At 34.6% G+C, this 22,107-nt stretch overlaps 1 protein-coding gene and 1 pseudogene across 15 annotated transcripts in view; both read right to left on the bottom strand.

The window, feature by feature from the left end:
• The window catches only part of Disp1 (dispatched RND transporter family member 1), a 204,151-nt gene that overhangs the window by 31,050 nt on the left and 150,994 nt on the right, over nucleotides 1–22,107 (bottom strand). For 9 of the 15 annotated variants that reach the window (XM_078022872.1, XM_078022874.1, XM_013359216.4 and 6 more), the window contains one exon: nucleotides 19,891–20,416. In XM_078022872.1, the coding sequence (XP_077878998.1) occupies nucleotides 19,891–20,416 (526 nt within the window). Of the gene's footprint in view, nucleotides 1–19,890; nucleotides 20,430–22,107 lie in introns of all 15 variants that reach the window. The other 6 variants (XM_078022882.1, XM_078022880.1, XM_040277028.2 and 3 more) reach the window with 1 other exon arrangement.
• LOC144367026 (NADH dehydrogenase [ubiquinone] 1 beta subcomplex subunit 1 pseudogene) lies at nucleotides 16,115–19,848 on the bottom strand (annotated as a pseudogene).

Here is a 22,107-nt window from a genome sequence, read left to right as displayed (position 1 = left end):
TATTAATAAAAAATGGTAGAAGTGCCTACTGAAGAAGTTAGTGATAATTTGGATTATAACACAAAAAGGTTGGCCAAACGATTAGTTTGGAGGTTGAAGGCACACTTTTATATGTGCTTGGGGCTTACATTAAACCTAATTCAAGCCTAATACATTCACTATTTTCATTAAGAAAAGAAAGACAGACAAAGATTGCTCTCTTTCAAAACTGTATGGATCTTATCCATAGAAAACCTTTTGAATTTCTAATACAAACTATACAAATTACATAAATAAGAATTTGTATGTTGATTACAACCTCAGTGAAGATATATTTTTGAAAGTAAGTTCAAATTCTGAATTTATTTTCTGTCTAAGATTCAGTCTAAAATTTACTCATTTATTAACTGGATAAAGCCTTTAATCAATTAGACCAGAGATCAAAAGTATAAAGACAATCAATAATTCCTAAATTCACCAATTACCTCCTAATCCAATATTTGCTATTTTCAATTTTTAGTATGTCTAATTTTGTAAAATTATCATTTGCTCTCAAAAGTATAAGAAATATTATTAATCTTTCTTAAATTCATTTCCCACAAATTTTGGATTGTTTTGCCTTTACAGAATTACTCAATATGTTGTATGAGGTTGAGTGTGAAAGGTTAAGAGTCACACCTGTTATCAAAAAACACTTTGGGGAGGAAGTAAAAAAATAATAAAAACTCAACTGTATCAAAATGAATTCCAACGGTGTAAGCAATCCCTTGCAGCTGTTGTGATATCTTCATCTTAGTGGTCAGGAGGACAGACTATGTCCTCGACCATCTACAGAAATTTTTCAGTTATGCTTTTCAGAACAATAATCTATAGTGAAACTGACTTTTCTTCCTTAACAAGGCTTTCTTGTGCTTCTTCTTTAACTGAAAAATTACATTTCTGTAACTCAAAATAACAGTCAAAGCTTGGCTAAATAAATGTCAAATTAAAAGTCTAACAAAGCTGGTTTCAATAAAAATAACACCAATAGAAGAATTTCTTCTCAAAGTCTAGAATTAACACAGAAAAAAAAATTAACTAAGTTTAAAAGAATTAGACCAAGGAAAAATGAGAATTTTCTGTAGAAAAATGAGGAAAACCTTCCTATGCTAAGACCACATGTTCTCAAGCTGTAGTGATGTCCTTGTTACACTTTGTCATCATGGTAACTAAGATAAAACTTCATTTTATTTTTTCTGTGGTGCTGGGGATTAAATCCATGATAAGCTAACACATGATAAGCAAGTGATGTATCACTTAGTTACACCCCAGGCCCAGGTAAAACTTAAAATTCATCATGATCATTTGCAACTCCAAAATCTATTATATATGCAAGTGATCCCCAAATACCACATAACACAACATTTAGGAACTTACTATAAGGATAATATATTTAAAAGACCCAGTAAGAAGTCAGAAGACTTGTTTCCAACTGGGTTTTAAAGCTTGGGTTTTAACCCCTCTGGCTTCAATTTCCTCATTTGTAAAATAGAGTTGGATTAAGTTATTTCTAAGGTCATATCCTGCTGTGAAATCCTATTGCATTTTCCTGTGGAATTCTAGATAATTCAAATCACCACATATTTTAGCCTCCTGGGAAGAATTTCAACACTCTGCCATGGCAAAAGCTGGTGAACCAGGTTCCTTTAATCAAAACTCTGTGTTGAAATACTTAATGTGAATAGTCAATAAAAAGGATTGTCCCATAAGGTCGGTAAGAACTAATGTTTTAAAATGCACTGAAACATAATGCCATGTGTCTTTATATGAATAGCTAGAAAGGCAGACTTTTTAAGTGGATAGATAAATGGTTTATTTAAAAAAAGAGTGTTCAAAAATACTTGGTAGGAGAATGGGCAGAGCTCCCCATCTGTTAACTAGATGAACATGGAGAATGATCAACTGGTGATGCCTATAACACATGTGTGTCTGTGTATGTGAAAGGCGAAAACGCTGTAGGAAATGACGCCAGATTATCAGAGACAGTTGTGCTTGAGAGTAGGGGGTGATCATCTAGTTTGCTAAACTAAGGACTTTTACAAGAAGAAGAATAAACATGAAAGAGTGTTCAAGTTGAAAGGGCTTGTCCCTAAGTCTACCCATCCGTTATTTCAGAAAGATAGTACACAGCCTTTTTTTTTTTTAATCCGAAAATTTTGCCTCTGATAGGCTTTTCATTCAATGCTTTATCCATTCTAAAGTACAAACTTTGATTTTTGTTGTTGTTACTGGGGATTGAACCCAGGGGTACTTTACCACTAAGCTATATCCCCAGTACTTTTATTTATGTTTTATTTTGAGACAGGGTCTTGCTAAGTTGCTGAGGCTGGCCTTGAACTTGCAATCCTCCTGCCTCAGCCTTCTCCAGTTATTGGGATTACAGGAGTACATCACAGCATCCAGCATGAAATTTAATTTTTAAAGAAGGACCCATGCTTTAGTGAAAAGAAATATTTTCTGTTTTAATATTTTTGGTTTGTTTTCTTAAAGTCTAAAATCAAAGAACATTATGAAGGAAAGAAACAATTACCCACACTCTTACTACCACAGATAAAACCTCTGTTATCTCTTTAATTTATTTCCTTTCAGGATTTTTTCCTTTGTTCTTAAATGTAGACAACAAATATGCACATAATTTGGATCATACTGGCTGTATAAGGTGTTATCACTTTGGATTATGAGTTTTTTCCATGTAATTAAAGTCTCCTGAAAACATGATTTTTCAGTAATCACATTATGTTCCATTTTATTTGCTGTAATTTATTTATAAGCACATAATTGTAATCACACTGCTATATTACTTTCTTTAACTTACCCATAACTTTCCCATTTATTTATAAAAGGCATATTAAAACTGTGAAGCATTACAATTGTGGCAAGTACTCTTTCTAGTGGGCGACACAAGTTTGTTAACATAATTTTTTGGACATGCATTTATAATTTTTCAGTTGCTGTAATTTTCCTTTGTAATTTCTATGACTACTTTCATAGTCAGAGTCCTCCTTGATCCAGATATTAGTTTTTCCCACTCTACTTGCCGAATAATTTAGTCCAGCCCTATTACTTTGTGATAGTTCAATCACCATCTTCTATAAAGCCCTGTTTTAAGAGGGAAAAGTAGAATCCAAAAATCCATTTCCACAAAATATATGGAATCCAATATTGTGAGAATAACAAGCTAATTGGGGCACACTTGTGCAGCTGGAGGCTTGAGTTTCCAGAGTCTGGCTAAATCATCCAAATCTGTCCGGGTACAGGCTATGGTTTGGTGCCATCTAGTAACAGCTGTTCACTTGGGTTTAATTAGCAGTGGGGATGAACATGAATTCTGAGACTGAGTGTTTTTTACAGGGTACAACATTAGTAACAAAAATCTCTCAGGTTTTTTGGTGCCTGTTTTGTTAGCCATATTTTGGGAATCTGGAGTTGGAAAGTAATGGGAATATGAATATCTGTCTTCTTACTTCCTGAAAAGGAATTACCTATTATTTCCCAGCTTTCAAAAGATAAGAATTTTAGTCTGGCCCCATTCAACAATGGGAGCCTATTAAGTTACCTAGGGGCTTCAATTGATTACATTTTTATACACACTAGGTCTGCTTCCTCTATCCTAGTGCATCCATTTACCTATGAATTCTTTCCAAAGAATCACACTGTTTTTATTTCAGCTTCCAAATAGGCAAGGCTCAGGAATGGACTACATTTAGAAAATCCTAACTCCCTTTAAAGAATTAATGAGTTTACCATGTTATTCGCACATCTGCAACTTGAAAATATTTTCAGCTAGTAAAAGACCAGAAAAAAATTATTAAATGGGTCCCCAACCAAATATAAGAACTTTAATTCTCCATGGCATTTATATGCTGAATTATAGTCTATAACAAAGAATCTAAAAGAATTTTCAAAAGCCTTTCAGCTCAACTTCCAAACAGGACAACATATGACATGAACTCCCATGTGCTTTCTTTGTATGTAGGTATTTCTTACAAAGTAAACTCATATGTAATTCCAGGTCAACTAAGTTTTCCCAGACTTATGTCATAGGCTGAGGTATGTGGGAGAAAAAAGACTCCAAGGGCTCTTACTTGTCATAAATGTTCAAATCACCCTTTCTATTTCTTCTTCCTGACCTTAAATCTGGCTCTTCCATACGGGAAATCTTAAATCTTTCTATAATCTTGGTTACCTCTATCATATCATCTTTGACAGAGAGATAGGAAAGATATCTTACTATCTTCCCTAAGGAGGGCAGCCTAAGGACAGCCCTTTATTTTCTCAACACATTAAATCATTCCTTTTGTCATCTCTTCTCCACCCTAAAAATTCCAATTCACTTGCTGAGCAGTAAAAAGATACAGTTTCTGCTCTCAATTACCAAAACAGGAATATGAGAGACTGTAACAGAGACGCAAGTGGGAAAGCAAGTAAGGCAAGATATGTACATGAATGTACATATTTAGACATTAGTCCCCCTCCACTTGCCAAATAATTTAGGCCAGCCCTATTAGATTTTTTTTAGATTCCAAAATCAAAATGCTGCTTAATTTTGCTATCTTCAAATCAAGGGAAAAACATATTCATATAGCAAAAGGAGGCACATAGCGCAGAGCTGGGTTTATAATGAAGCTACTAAGAGGAGAAGTGTGTATGCTGATTGTGAAGTGACATTATCCCCTCTCCTTCCATGTGCCTCCATTCTCTATTCCCCTCTATACCAGAAATATAAAAATTAATACAGTACTGTCATTGCCTTTCATATCTATATAGACTTGCCAAAAAAGTGAAAGCAAGTTTTAGGATAGGGTGGGGTGGTGCTCTTAAAATCCCTAATATCCTTCTTTTAAACCATTCCACTCAATTCTTCAGTCAAAAGCACAAAGTTGAAGTGTATAATCTGATAATTTTTATACATGTAGCTATTCCATGTAACCACTTTTCAGATCAAGAAATAATGACATATCAGAACACCCCAAAACTCCCTTGTGCCTCTTCCCAGTCAATAATCAATATTCAGGCTTCTATCACCATAGACAGGTTTTGCCTAAAGCATGACCTTTTTAGGACAACCAAAGATAAAAGTTTATACAGAACCTCAGGTAGCTAAAATTCAGGTCAGTTTAAGTTTAGAAAAATGCACAAAACAAAGTTCTCATAATGTTTCAAATGGTTGATTCCTATATGAGAATTATCTTTTCTCTTGTAATTTCAGCAACATCTGTTCATATGGTCTTACATAATACAGATCTTAAATTGTCCATAAAAGGCTTCTGATGAGCAACAAAACTTCATTTTAAAACTAGAAATATGTACTTATCACTACTAGCACTTCCAAGAATCTAGTGTGTGCCCCACATCAGGGAAGATGTTTACAAACTACATGGAGGTGATACAACAAGGCTAGAGAAATCAGGTAGGATTTTTCCTCAGGGTTTATGCAAATTGGCACCATGAATATTTTGTTCCCGTGATCCAAGAAATTACTAGAGGAATTAAAGATGGGTCATCTGTGCCCTCATGATTATTTGTATTATCTGTGATCAGTATGATCTCAGTTCTATGATCTAAAGAATGAACTTGCACAGTGCCTACTATATAGTAAGCATTCCATAATTATGTCTGGAACTTCTTATGAAACTAAACCAAAAAAAAAAAATATTTGCACAGCATAGAGAGGCAATTAGGAGAAAGGCTTCCAAATCAGATGGACCTGGACTCAATTAACTATTAAATTAATTTTTTAAAACACTATTTAATATTTCAGACCTTAGTTTTTTCTTCTATAAAATGGAGAGGGCACCAATTGCACTAAATTCTTTGGGTTGTTTTCAAGATTAAATCAGAACAAATGTAAAATTTACCACAATGTCTGGCATGCAGTAATGTCTCACTGGAATTAGTAATAATGTCATTATTAATTTTAATTGCAACTTAATGACATTAAAGTCTGTTTTCTTCACCAAGGACACAAGTACAGTGTATGACAAAGTTCCACATCATAATTTTAAAAAGATCTTTAAACTCACAGATTAACTGTTATTCATATTTGAAGAATATTATATATTTTTAGTAACAATAAAATTTATTATTAAAATTCTTTAAAAAGGTCATTTTGTTACAAAAATCTCAAATGAAAAAGTCATGTGATAGTAGAATAGTAAATATTTGAATGTTATGTAACCTAAATTGTAATGTTGATGTAAAACTAACTGTTCTTGTGCTGCTTATATAACCAAATAATCACATACCTCATTAATGTAGAATCCATTAATAGCTAATTATTTTTCATAGAAAACTTACATATTTTTAGTAAGATAGTAAAATGTTTAGTAAGATAGTAAAATGTTCATCTTTTCCCACTTGAAATCTCAATGGGACAGTTATAATGTTCTATTTAATTGTATTCTGTAATATAATTTAAATTTTACAGACTTAATTCACAATAATGAAGAATTATTGCTTCTCTTTTAATTCATGTTTTGTAAATATAGTGTCTTAGGTTAGTTATTTTAACTAGGAAAAATTAAATATTTAGTTTCTAAACTGATACCAAAAATCATTTTTAATACTGTGTTGAATTTATCTCTCTTAAGATACAGACCTGATTATGACCATTCCATCCTACAGGAATCAATCTCTACATGTTAAACAAATTTATAGTCTCTTTATAACTGATGAGAATATGCCAGTGTAAAGGAGAAAATAATGCATGTTTTTCAAAATGACAAGTAACTGCTTAAGTATCTATGGATTATGGGCATTCCTGATGAATTTGCTCTCTTTAAAGCCCACTTAACCATTCAATGCCTACTAATTAGCTGGGGGAAAAAACTTACCTCAAATGCAGCTGTTAAATAATTTGCAAATTTTCCCTTAAAGACATTACTTAACAGATTGCATCAAATGATAGAAATGTGCAGTTTTATGCACATATAAGTCACCATGCAAACTTAACCAAAACTTTCTGGCAAAAAAACAACCATCTGAAACTTAAGGATGTCTATTCAACAGAAATGCTGAGGGCAAATCTGCACATTCACTGAATCTGGTTAACAGTTACCTCAATTAGCAACTAAGCCTGGTAACCCCTGAAAGTATTTCTGTGATGTCCCAAAGAAAAACAATAAATGTTTTGTGCTTAATTGTTCATGATCTCTGCCTGTACCACATAAACTCAAAACCACTCTAAAAGCTGAAACAAATCTGAATTTCATGTACTAGCTCAGTTCCAGTTCAGGTTAAAAAAAGTTTTTACTTTTATTAGTTGATCCAGGTCCGAAATAAGTAGGAAGCAAGAAATAATGCTGTTACTATTCAAGTCACCAAGAAAGGAATTATATTATACAAAACAGGTTGGAAATGGCAGGGGGTGTCATACTATTAGTTAATTATTTCTCCTTAAGATGAGTTCTGAGGCCTAGCAGATCACTAGTTAAAAGGTGGCTATTCTGCTGTTTGCTGAAAGGTGAGGGAAGCAGGGCATGGGAAATTCATTTTCAAACACATTTTGTCTCTGCCACTTATCAGGGGGGCAGAGGAAGGGCACTATGAAAGGTCAAAATACCACATGGTTCTGGTCTCATACAATGCACACCCCAAAAGAGTAATCTAAGAAAGCCTTTTTTTTTTTTTTTTGGCAACAGTAAAGAAACTACTTTAAAGTAATTAGAATTCTGAAAGGAACAACTGTTAATTAAAAATATTTTTAAAGGATTGAAAAGGAGCTTTGGTTAAAAGAAAACATTCTTCCTCAGCACATGAATTTAAATCTGCATAGTTTAGTTGAGGTTATAAAGCAAACAGCCTCATGTGTTACATTTTAAAGTTACACTAAATTATAAAGTACTTACCCTTAAACTCAAGCCTTTCCATGTCAGACTGTTGCTGTGAGTCCTGTACAAAACATGCTTAATGAGAGTATAATATATAGTTTTCTTAATAAGAAGTGAATAGAAATCATTAATAAGAGATCCAAGAAAAGCCCATAAGAAAGCCAGGAAAACCTTATTAAAGTTAACTAACTTACGAGCATGGAATGCTGGAATTCTACAATCCATAAGCCCAAACACTCACCAGACACTGATGCTGTTCACTGAGAAATTTGAGGAGGAAGAGGTCCAAGGCTAAGGAGGTGTGGGGGAGGGGGGCAATACAATTTGGAACTCAATGTAGAATTAACTCTATGCAATTGAAGAAAAATTTTTAATAATAAATTAATACCATTTAAATAAATCTTTCCTAGGGATTGCTTTATAATGAAGTAATTTTAGTTTCTGGTAATATATATGATAGGTCATGGTTGACAGCTCAAAAACAAAGTTTCAAACTAACAGCTAAAAACCAAAGACCCAGAACATTCAGTATTGGCCAGGACCAAAAGAATTATCTCCCTACTATAGCTTCCCTTATATACATAAGTGAAAATAAAGATAAACAGTCATGTTTCTATTTAAACTTCTAAAGTACAAGGAAAATCATCTGTTAAAAATAATCTTATTCACTGAGATCAGTCACCCGTTCCTGTCCAGGTGCTAGAACTCTTCCTCCCTCAACTAATGCTTCCTTCTTCTTCAAAACTTACTCCATCCCCTAAAGGAAAACTTTCATAGCCAGGTCAAGGAGTTTGGGGAAATTGGAAGATTTCTAAGCAAAGTAACATAATGAAAGCAGTGTTTTAGGAAGGTGGCAGTGAGATCCAAGTGACCACAGACACAAATAGGGTCCAAAGGAATAAATATGCTAAACTATCCATCTTTGCTTCTTACTAGACACAACAAAATAGCGCTTAAAGACAGTAAATTGCTTATGTTCCTGTAGAAAGCATCATGCTTGAATCTCAAACTACACAGTGTCTATCAAAATTATATACCATTCAAACGGGGGAAAGGAACTGATTTATCTAAACCAACTAACCTAGTAAATTTACACAGAACAAAGCATCAAATTTAGTTTTGGACTGTCTTGTTTTATTGACTTTCTAAATTCAAAAGAATACACATGAACAAAGAAAAGCCCAAATCCTTATTCTGGAATTTAGGATTTATCCTTCAGCTTCATAATTTATTGGTTGCTTATAAAGCCACTTTTATCAGATTTGCAAATATGATGGAGGTGACCAGAGTTGAACAGAGAGGCTATATAATCAGTCTGGCTCTCCCTAGGACATAGGCCCAGGGTCACCAGGCCCATCCCCATTTTTGCCCTCAAAGTGAATCCAGAAATCAAACAAAAAGGATGCTCAAGAGCTATAGTAGTAGTGGACTACACATCTATTTTTAATTTCTTTTCTTGTCACAAAGGAAGCTATGATTTTTTTTTAATCAATGCATTGCTGAGCACAGTGGTACTTGCCTGTAGTGCCAGCAACTTGGGAAACTGAGGCAGGTGACTTCGAATTCAAAGTCAGCCTTAGCAACTTTGAGAGGCCTTAAGCAAATTAGTGAGACCCCATCTCAAAATAAAAAATACAAAGGGCTGGGAATGTGGCTCAGTGGTAAAGTGCCCCTGGGTTTAACCCCTGGTACCCAAAACAAAAACAAAACCAACCAAACAACAACAACAACAACAACAAATGTCAATGCATTTGGGGTGAGGAGATTTACAGGAGAGGAGGAGGTAACCCAAAGACAGATTCAAACAACAAATAAAGGAAGCAAAGCCTTTTGCACCTTCTCCCACTATCTGGGAAATATCTCACTATGTGCATTAGACCAGTGATACCTGATTTTCATTATCAAATTATCATGCCATAAAATCAAGCTCTCCATAAGGACTTGACTGATGCTCAATGATATATTCAGTTCATTCAACAATTAATTTCTGAGAGTTTAACAAATGCTATGCACCTCACTAGGTCTGGAAGATACACCAGCATACATAACACAACCTAACACACACGTACTCACACAAATGGTTTAACAAACTGAGGGCAATATCTGTCAATCAAAGGTATTAGAATTATATAACTACATATAAAGTAGTTAGGTACTTAATAAATGCTTTAGGATGATTATCTAAGATTCAGAATCCACTGTTTCAGGGAGCAATCTTCATGGACTAACTATGGCATAATCTGTAAATGTGGAATGAAATGAATGCCCTGTAGCGATGCCCCTCTGGCCCTTTTCCAGATGAAGAAGAGAGCTTGCCTTGCTCTGCTCCAGGATCCTCTAGGTGTCTTGCTCCCATGATTTCAGCAGCTGGATCCCTGTCCATTTTTGAAAAGCATCATCTCCCATGATGCTTTCTCTAAACCCACCTATCTCTATCACCCTCTCTGAGACTCACATAACCCTCTAAACACTTATTGTGATATTCTGAGAGTAAGGTTATTTTTGCTCAAATTGACTATCTAAGCTGCTTGATCACACTGATCAAATTTGATGAGTTTTTTAAAGTTCTGTACATTTTTCACACACACACACACACATTTTAAGAAATATTTTTCATAATCATTCATTCAACAAATATTTATTGAAGCCTAAATAGACCCCTGGAACTAGGCTATATTTAAAACTCCAAAATACAAAGCAATCAGTTGAATATCTGGTTTGTGTTAAAACAAAAAAAATATATATATATAATTTTGTACAGTCCATTTTGCTGAAAAGTACAGCAATCAAATTTCTCCTTTAAATGTTAAGTTCTATAAATTTGCTTGAATTATACCTAACAATGCAAATTAAGTTTGGAAAGAAGTTGCAGTAGATAACAATTGCCTTTTTCCTGGAATTAATGATGTAACTGATCTGTAACAATGTCTTTTTATTACTTCTTATGTTTGCCAAACATTTTACAACCTTTACAACCTGATTTTTTAACCAAAAGGAAAAAAAAATCACTTGAACTGCTTTTTTTCCCCTTCACTCTTCAGTACCTGCTAGACAACTAATAGCAATAAGAAAAGGGAGTAATTAAAGAATACATTCCCTTCTTTCCAAAATGTTATTTTAATTAATTTTATGAAATAAAGAAGGCATTGTTTCTTGACATTTATTATTAAAGTAAAAGATGACCAAGACACATATTCTGAAATGTATTACAGACTGTGCAGTGCATTCCATGAGGCAAAGCACTCTAAAATCAGTTCATTTATAATATAAAGAACTCTCTAAAAGAAGTCCTCCTAATAAAACAGGCCTTCACTCAATCTGACTGCCAAATTGACTGGCTTTGGCAAGCAAGCTTGGAACGTTTTAAATTTTACAAACATTATCCCTTTTTAAAAAGTTAATTTGACTACTTTAAGGAATGTAAAAATAAACCTTGGTTTCCATAAAATCTAGATTAAATCTTACCAGACTTCTTCTAAAATAACTATAGAACTGTCATAATCAGATTATGTAATTGGTATAAAGTATGAAGGCCTTGAATCATTGGGGCTGGAAAGCTTTCTCAACAACCCCTTTTCCTTTTCTAGAAGGCAAATTAGTGACCCTCTTTTCCACTTGCTCTTTCCCATATGTTGAAGGAGTGAATAAAGTGTATAATTTATAACGAAGAATGAAAAGGGATGCATCATGTATTTATTTAAGCCAGGTCTCAATAATAGCTTTGTTACTAAAACAATACCAGCACCATTAAATACAGGCAGCAAGTAACAACAAATTAAGAGAAGGAAAAGAAAGGAACAAAAATTAAAAGAGAAGGGAAATTAATATACAGTGCTGCTGGGTACTGTGCTAAGTGCAGGGCAGCTACTGTCATTCCCATTTTTACAGAGATGGGAACTAAGGTTGTGAGAAATTAAATATTTATATAAGATGACAAAGCTAATAAATGGCAGGGCCAGGATTCAAATGCAGTGTATCTTCCAAAGCCCAGGCTCTTGTATATTGTATAGTGAGGAAAGGAGAAGAAGTGGAGGCATGAAAAAGTAGAGTTAGAATATCACACCAATGATTGCTACTAGAGCCTCACTGCACTTATCTACTCTTCAGAAAAACTATGATCTATATTTGATCTACTTACCAAAATCCTAAGCAACTAGAAACTGAATGAGCTGATAACTTTGCATTGAAGATATCGAAATAATGATGTGGGGTGGCTTTTGTAGGATGTAATTGTGGCTTCGGGAAGATTTTGAAAGATATGCTTGCCTATTGTATACTTTTTTTCTAATATAGGGCTTTAGTCCTTCAAATTTTTGAAGAAAATGGATTTTTTAATTATATACTCAACAAAAGAGAAGCAATCAAATCCCAATTAACTAGAATTATATTGACACAAGGATATTCACTGACAAATATTGCTATTGTACATCATGAGTTCTATTTGCTCCCAAGAAGATTGAAAAGAGATCTTAGTTGCTTTACAAAGCCAAGACATATAGCCCTGACCAATGGAACTTTCTGTAATAATGGGAATGCTCTACATTGTGCTGTCCAATATGATAGTCACTAGCCACATATGACTACTGAGTACCTGAAATGTGGCTAGTGTGACCAAAGGATTAAAATTTTAATTTTATTGGACCCTACTGAATAGCAAAGGTCCAACAATGAAGTTTAACTATTCTTTCCTGCAAAATACACCTGCCCAGCAGTCCAAGAGATGTAATGATTTACATTAAGAAATAAAGATAAATTACTATTTCACTATAAGAGGAGGATATGAATTTTTAGAACTGTATTGTTTAGTTTCCTTTTTGTATTAACATATAAATCTGGTCCATTGCTCTGAAAAAACACTGATATTTACCTTCTATGCTCCAGAGGATGTAGCAGTGATTCTATCAATTTGTATTGATCAAAGATGATAATCTACCTGTGGTCAGCCCATGTTGAAACCTATTGCTTTACCTGTCCACACTGTTCTCATATCTTTGAAGTTGTGGACCAGGCTTGTAGTTTTCATCTGTGTCTCCAACACCTAACACTAACTACTACTTAAATACTTGCCAAATTAGTGAATAAGTAATCTTGAATCTCTCTGTTCATTGCTCTAACATCTTAGAGAAGCACTGGGGTTGACTCTGGATGATCTGGGTAAAGCAAAGATGCTGAGATCTATGTCAACGCTGTGGTTCAGGCCACAATCCTGATGTGTGTTCAGAGTGATTTTTTATTTAAATTTTCTGGCTAAACAAAATAATACCATCACCAGGAATAAGGAAATGGAAAAGGTGGGTCTCTGTAGGCCAGGTGCAGGAAAGTAAGACAGATATTGGAAAATGATGCTCAGAGGTATCTATAATTTTTCCTCTGAATATTATGATACAATTTATATAAGAGAATAAGAATTCAAGTGGTAGATTCTGTCTCTTCACAGAAAATAACTAATGTTTTGAGGGGAAACAAAAAGAAAACATGGAAAAAGTGAGTCAGAAATTGGTAAATGAATAAAGAGCTGAAAAAGAAAAGAAATACAGATGATAAGAACCATGCAGTTGCAATGTATGGGATGGCAAGGACAATGTTCAGTTAACTTTTAAGAGACTAAGCTAAGGATAGGGTTCTTTATCCCCACTGTGCCAAGCATTCTAAGTCTGTATAGCTCTAATTCTTCCACTGTGCCACAAGAAACATTCAAAGTGACCATCTGTCTGTGAAATCATCTTCAGAGACATAAAAATACCCCAAAATATCACAGGTTCCCTATCATGATAATGACCGTGGCATTGCCAATGATCATTTATGGATACTGTTACGATGAAGAACATTTCTTTTCAACACCAAATTAAAAAGTAAGTATAGTTTAGATTAGAAATCTTTCAGACTATTTTTGGATGCAGAGCATCTTATTAACTCTGCAATAATACTATTATCCTTTCATTTTAATAAAGCAATAAGAAGATCCTAAATGAATTATTTGCAACTTGTTTCAACCAGCATATATGAAATGTGACTGGCTCCTGAGAGGCATTTTCCAACTCTGGAGGATAAAGAACAGATCATTACCATGCAGCCTTTTAGACAGCTGGACTGTGTTTAGGATGCAGAATTAGGAAAAGCTCACTCTCATCCCCAAAGATCCTCCACTCCAACAGCCCTGTTCTCTACTCCTTCTTAAATAAGCCTTTATTTTTGCAAGCTCTCTCCTAAGAATTTTCTCCCACCTTCCATGTTCTGCCTGCTATGGTCCTTTTATTAATTCTTAGTAATCTTTCAAGGCCCACATTTAGTTCTATCCTCAGCCCAACTGTCCCTAAGCTTTACTACCCTGCAGGGATCCTTTCCAACTCTGAACTCTTACAATTCTTTACTGTTTCTACAGCAAAATAAATGTTTTATCCTCAATTCTCCAGGTGACTGGATGGAGAGCTAGGTTTAGCACCTGCTGGTATAAGCACAAGTCTTGTTTATAGGAAGATATTTTGCCTTTTGAATTACTCCGGTTCTCAGTCATGTTAATTAATGGTTGAACAATGAATATGAGACTAGGAATCTACAAAGATAAAAGTCTGAAACTTTAAAACTAAATCAATTTAAGCTAGTTTATAGTTGGTAGTATGGTGATACGTAGTGTTAAAATAGGATATACCAAATGTGATCTCTGCAGTGATCTTAATTTTATTGATCAGATGTTACAAAAGAATTTTACAAAGACAAAAATCACACACAGGTTATCAATATAATGAATCTTTTAGAAAGATTAGAGCTTAAAGAATCAAGAGGATAGGGATGAGAGGTGGAAGGAAAAGCAAGAGAGAAGGAAAATTGCATGGAAATGGAAGGAGACCCTCAGGGTTACGCAAAATTACATATAAGAGGAAGTAAGGGGAAAGGGAAAAATAATACAAGGGGGAGAAATGAATTACAGTAGAGGGAGTAGAGAGAGAAGAGGGGAGGGGAGGGGAGGGGAGAGGAGGCGAGGGGGGATAGTAGAGGATAGGAAAGGCAGCAGAATACAACAGACACTAGTATGGCAATATGTAAATCAATGGAAGTGTAACTGATGTGATTCTGCAATCTGTATACGGGGTAAAAATGGGAGTTCATAACCCACTTGAATCAAAGTGTGAAATATGATATGTCAAGAACTATGTAATGTTTTGAACAACCAACAATAAAAAAAAAAGAAAGAGTGCACTATCCTATTTATGGGCAAGAGGAAGTCCTTGCTTTTATGGAGCTTGTCTTCTAGTGGAAGAGCACAGAAACAAATAAAATGATTTTGGATAGAGAGAAGGCCTCAAAGAAGATAAGTCAAAGAATAAGAAGATGGATGTTTGGGGTTCTTTAACTAGGATGCCCAGGAAAGGATGCCCAAAGGAGATAAAATTTCAGCTGATACCTGGATGAAGAGCAACCAGGGATTTAATTAATGCCCCAAGAATGTATATTAATACCACATTCTGGTATAATCTATGGAAAGTAGAAGGCATGAATGCCCTATGACCCCAAAATTCCTCATCCAGCTACATACTGAGCAGAAATGTCTATAAAGTTGTGCCAAAAATTATATACAAGAAGTACCTGTCTACTTGTGTACTTAATAATTATCTCACATTTGTGCTAACATCACAGTGCTCAACACTGCACGTGTAGAGTTGGGATGTACTGTACAACGTTTCTGCCTGCTACTGATTTACTGAAAAACTTATTGCTCCAAACAGCTACAGTGTTTTAGTTTCATATACTCAAACCGTAAACAATGTAAATGTCAATCAACAATAGAATGCATGAAAAAAAAAAGAATCAAGAGGAAATGAAAAAGACCCTACTGTATTACAAAGGGAGGAGGAGAAATAGGAACATGAACATATTCAAGTAAGTAGCAAATAGACTAGGTTAAAATTAGTATCTATTTGACTGACTCTTTAAAATATTCTCTATGGCTTAAGTGCTTTATAAATAAATGAAAACATTAAAGATAAAATACTAAACAGATGGGCCCATTTGGGCATATGTGCAAATAGCAATAACAAACCAAAGCACTTGGGACCCTCCATCCCTGTAATTTACTGTAAGACTGTCAACTTTTAAGATATCCTTTAAAATAATGTGCAGTCATGAATGCACCTTAAACAGTAATTGAATAATACTTCATTAAATATTTGATGTTATTGATTTTAAAACAAAAACTTAAAAAAATCAAGATGCAATAAATCATCATGAAGCAAACTAAAAAGAATTAGGAAATCTAAATGCCTGATGGAGTTCAGCTTCTAGAATGTTTGTTCCAAAACATTCTTAAAAGTGCTGAATAGAATAATTAACGAAAGGCAGAAAACATCACTGCATTCCCATTTTCAGAATTTCTATACTAAGGACATTCTGTTCAGACTCACCCAAACTGCTCTCTTTTCCCTTACATAGCAGTTCTGTCCACATCCAAATGTGCTTTGTGGCTATCTTACTGGATGGAAAAGGGAGCCAGCAACTGGCTCAGGTCCTGGCCCAGAGCACAATCCTGCAAATAAATACCTGCTGGCTTGAGTTTAAGTTCTTCAGAGTTTAGTCTAAGATAACCCTTACCAGGATCATTGTCCTCAATGTTGCCATTATATATTACATAGCATACTAATTCTCTGAAGGAATCTCACTGTTATAACTTATATCCTGTTTTAATACTATTTATCACCAAATTCCAGTCCCCTGTGAAATTCCATGACTCCACTCTGTTTACTTAGGACCCTTTACCTCTCTTCTCCATTTTAGTATATGACATTACTATTTATCCCTCCAGTACAGGCCAAGAAACTGAAAATCAATTGTGATTTTTCCTCTCTTCCCATATCCACCTCATAACCAATTATTCACCAAATCCAGTCTATTCTATCTTCTAATCTCCCTGGAAGGAATTTACTTCTAAATCCTGGTTCAAGTCACCACAACTCTCACCTGAATTACTGCAGCAAGCCTTCTAATGGTGTTCTTATCCATAACAATTCTGATTCAATCTATTTTCCAGAATGAAGATGACAGTATTCCTTTTCTCCTCAAAAATCTGTAGCATCATACCCATTAGGGTGATAATTCTCAAATAAGATGAAACAGACAAAATAACAAATATTGATGAGGATATGAAAATCTGGAACTTTGGTGGGAATATAAAATGGTGCTGCTGCTTTGTAAAATAGTATAGTAGTTCCTCAAAAAGTTAAAAAAGAGAATTGCCATGTGATCCAGGAATTTTACCTCTGGTCTGGGCATATGCCCCTGAGAATTAAAAGTAGAAACTCATACAGATATTTGCATATTCATATTCATAGTAGAATTATTCACAATAGGTGAAAGATGCAAGTTGCCCTCAATGAATGAATGGATAAACAAAATGTGATATATAGGTACAACAAAATATCAATCAGCCTTAAAAAGGAAGAAAAATCTGACTTATAGTATAATGTGGCTAAGGAGACATTATGCTAAGTGAAATAAACTAATCACAAACACACACACACACACACAAACAACAACAACAACAACAAAAAAAAACAAATAGCATATGATTTCACTTATATGAGGTACCAAGAATAGTCAAATCCATGGAGGCAGAAAGTAGAATGGTGGTTGCCTGTGCTGGAGGAGAGGTGAATGGGGAGTTAGTGTTCAGAGGGTTCAGAGTTTCAGTTTGGGAAGATGATAAAAAAGTTCTGGATATGGGTGGTGGTGACAGTTGCAAAATAATGAAAATGCATTAAACGTCCCGGAACTGAACACTTAAAATGGTTAAAATGATAAATTTTATGTTATGTATATTTTCCATTACGAAAATACACACACACATACACACACCTCCTTTTTGTTTTTTCTTTTCTTTTTGCAGTGTTGGGAATTGAACTCAGGGTCTCCCGCATGCTAGGCAACAAATCTCTAACAGATCCACAAATGGCCTGCAGATAAAGGCCTAGTAGTCCTTAAGTGGTTAAAATTCTCTCCACACTTGATCCCAGGATATCTTTCCTCTTGCTACTACTTTTCCATCAAGGTCAAGGCACAGTGAAGGCATTTGGGCCCACACTTCCTTATGAGTCTAGGCAGGAACTGTTCCTGCTACCTGTAAGAAAGACAACCCCCCTATTCTCTCTTCATTTGACTTCTATTCATCTGCACCCCTGTGTGTTCCTTCTTGGTAGTACTTATCACAATATTGTAGCTGTTTGATTTACTGTCTTCTTTCCTACTAGTTTATAGAATGAAGGGGAAAAAAGCCTCAATCTGTTTAGAATTATCTCCTCAGTGCTTGGCACATGTATGTATTCACTAAATACTGTTGAACAAATAAATATACAAAATAGGAAAGTAATGCTTGAACACAATAAAGTGCATGATAATCACAATTTGACATGTACCTTTCCTTTGCAAGTACCTTTAAAAGACTATAACAAATAATTAATCAAAAGGCTCAAATTTTTGAGATAAAATTTGAAATAAGAAAAATTTCCTTCATCAGTTTCCACTTTTTAAAATAAGTTTTCTGGATGGACAAATATGGTATTTTTATCAGTTTTTGTTCATTCAAATTAAATGTTAGTGTTTTAAAATATGAACATTCTGTAATTTAGTTATAATCTTTTATTTTCAGGTAACTTCTTCATTAGGTCTCATTTTCACTTTAAATAACAGACTCTTATTCCAGAAGGCAGTAAGCTTTTCTTCATTCTTTTTGTCCAGTTAAAATCCTAAGACAAATCTCATAGGAACAAGTATATGAGCCCAGTGGTCATGCACAATCTGAAGTAAGTTCACCATGATTATTGAGGCCTCAGGGCCAAAAAAACAGGCAGTGGTGAGCTCAGTCACCCACTTCTCTGTTTTATTAATACCATATTATTGAGTATGCATAGCACTCTCAATAAATTAAATTAGATCATGTTTTAAATTAGATTATTAAAGAAATGCTAAGTAAAAAATCCTGAGAATCTTGGCACAACTTGGCATACTGAAAGAACTGGTTATTTGCTCATAGTTATTAGCTTTATGACTTTTTAAAGGAGAGTTCAGCTTTAAAACAGAACAATTTATCTCATCTCACATTCTGCAACCAATTAAATTGTGATTTTATATATATATCATTATAACACATAATCACATTTATATCATATAATATAATGAATTTGGTGAATTTCTTATCATAGTTCTAGAACTATGAGGTTCTTATGTCCATATGGAAATATATTCAGAAACTACAGAAACATGCTGCAGAGGACTGTCCCTTCTACCCCTCTCCCAACCCGCTTTACCCTGTTCTCTCATTTTTTTCTTCCTCTAAGTTTAAAATACATAATCTCAATATGTAAAATCTGATAAAGGTGAAAAGTATTTATCACTTAATCTTTTTCTGTATATGACTCTTTAGTATAAGAGAATTTGCTACATGCAACAAACGGATTACTACTCAATAAGAAAAAGAAAAATTAATACACACAGAAATAGATCAATTTCAAAAACTTTATGCTGATCAAAAATTGCCCAAAACAAAAGAATAAATGCTGCATATGACTTTGTATGAAGTTCTAGGAGCCGACAAAACAAATCAGTGGTAACAGAACTCAGAGCAGAGATGATGTCTGGGGCAGGGAATGACTGAGAGAGGAACAGAAATATGCTAGCTACACCAGGCTAAGATATGGATTATACTAGTGTACACATTTGCTGAAACTGATCAAACTGCATATTTAAAGATCTGTGCATTTCTCTGTGTGAACTGCTAACAATAAAACATCTTACTAAACTTTGTAAGTCAGGTATAGCCAGGTTGTAGACATGGAAAAAGGAAGGAAGAATTTAATGGACAAAGAAGTCAATGGATAAGATATATTATTTCATTTGCATTTTAGTAGGCTTCACACAATCCATAAAATAAGCATTATTATTAGTTTTGTTTCCCAACACATTTTCCTCTCCTACTTTTGGGGAAATAAATATAAGCAGTCACATCCAGGTGGAATCAGTTGAATGCTAAAGGCAAGCAAAACTTTCAAAGACTCACCTGATGTTGGCTATGTGCTGCTGCACAGGCTGATGCTGAAAATGGTCAGGCCACGGATGATGCAGGCAGAAGGATGGAGAGGGCTGAAGACAGCACGCGGCCTGATACACAGGTGAATGGTTTGGACACAGAGATGCAGAATACTCTGAGTGTGGCTGCATGCAACAGGAGGCCAAAGCAGAGGGTGCTGCAGGGCCAGCCTCGGGATGGCACTCTTGGTGACTGTTATGGCTGGTCAAAGGGTGATGATATGGGCAAGGATGGCAGCATTGGGATAACATCTGAGGCGTTCTTTGGTTGTCTAAAGGCAGAAAGGATGATTTAACTGTGCCATTAAGTTGCAGGCATCCATTTGGACTCACTTTTGTTCTTGCTGCTTCTTTGGGTGTGAGCTGCTGGGCTGCATGGTCTCCATCGCAGGGGGTGAGGGGACCAGGATTGGTAGCACTGGTTGTGATGCTGCCATTGCTCAAAACCACAAAATCGTTGTTTCCATTGCTCATAGCCATGCTCTGATTTCTTGACCCTATGAAAGAAAACTATAGAAAATCATCTAGTTATAAGCAGGTCAGCAAATACATAAAAAAGAAAAGAAAGATATCTAAAAAGAGCTTTTTGAACACAAGGTTTTTGCAGTAAGTTGTTCCACCATTGGTAGAAACCCAGCAGCATCTGCAATGGAACCAGCCACACACAGGCACTGTTGTTTCCTCCAGATACTGGTACATTTTAAGAACACTCTCCACATGGCTGTATAACCAATGTGATGCTGCAATCTGTACATGTGGAAAAATAAGAATTCATACCCCATTTGAATCAAATGTATGATATGTCATTGTGATGTTTTGAGCAACTAATAAAAAAATTTTTAAAAAAGAACACTTTCCTATCCCCACCTATCACTTCTGCCACCTCACCTCTCCCCCCAGTGCCTTTCTTCTCTTCTCATTTTAGATATGCAAGAATGTGTTAAGAATTAGAATATTTGGACTAACTCACAATAAGGGGGAGTGTAAAAATAGAAGTACTTTGGATTAGGAAAAGGAAAATGAAGGGAAGGGAGGGTGAATGGGGATAGGAAAGACAGTAGAATAAATTGGACATAACTTTCCTATGTTAACATATAAATACACAACCAACGTAATTCCACATCATGTACAACCAGAAGAATAAGAAGTTGTACTCTTATTAATTATATGACATATTATACATACTGTATATGTATAATATGTCAAAATACATTCTACTGTCATGTATAACTAAAAATAATAAATAAAAAAGATTATGCATTCAGGTCACAAGATTTTAAAAAAAGAAATTAGAATATTTAGGGATGCTTAGGTGTTCTGACTGAAGAGTGATGGGCAAAATGAAGGACCTGAAGGCATCAGTTGAACAGGTTAAAACAATGTGAATAATCTTCAAATGTCTTATGCTTTAGAAAAGCCCCCAAACCATAGACTTTTCTTCCAAATTACTTAAGTCAAAGAATAAGAATAAACAAAAGAAAATGAAAATTAGTTAGCTAAGAATTCTTACAATCAAAATACAAGATGCACAAGTTTTCTCCTTCTTTTTCCATCAATGACTACAATGCTAAAAATTTAACCATATTACATAGTTGTCCATAAATGTATTAACATGTTTTGTTATACATAATAGGTAACATTGCTTGTACATGAGAAAAATGATACTGAGGTAGGATAGAAAAAATAAAAAGATAGGTAGAAAGGAAACAAAAGGAAGAACAAGGAAGTTTAATTTTAAACTGAAGTTTCACATGCCTTTCCAGGCCTGTTACTCCCCAAATTAGTTCTTCTCCCAGGCCTGTCACTCCCACATTTCTGGGAAATACATAAATCTTAGAGTTACCATAAATTTATTCAGTTCCAAAAATCACTCAGTGTAATCAAAATTCACCCATGCAATAAATAGATTAAACAAAGAGACATATGATATTTTAAGAAACCTATAATCTAGGGTACTTTCCAGTTATCTACTGATCAGATAATGGAGACCATACCAACTTAAGGAGCCTGGGCATGACCAGACCAACCTAAACCATCCTGTGATCACCAGACTGATTTTATCCTCACAAAACTTCCCATTCCCATCCCTCACCAAGTTTCATTTTAAAAAAAGAATCTCAGACCCCAAGAGTATCTCTCTCTCTGGAGATGGGCCACATTTTCCCTCAAACATGTATTCTTTGTTTTC

Source organism: Ictidomys tridecemlineatus, chromosome 10 (assembly GCF_052094955.1).
Source record: "Ictidomys tridecemlineatus isolate mIctTri1 chromosome 10, mIctTri1.hap1, whole genome shotgun sequence".
Taxonomy (NCBI): Eukaryota; Metazoa; Chordata; class Mammalia; order Rodentia; family Sciuridae; genus Ictidomys; species Ictidomys tridecemlineatus.
This window is presented reverse-complemented; position numbering and strand designations above follow the sequence as displayed.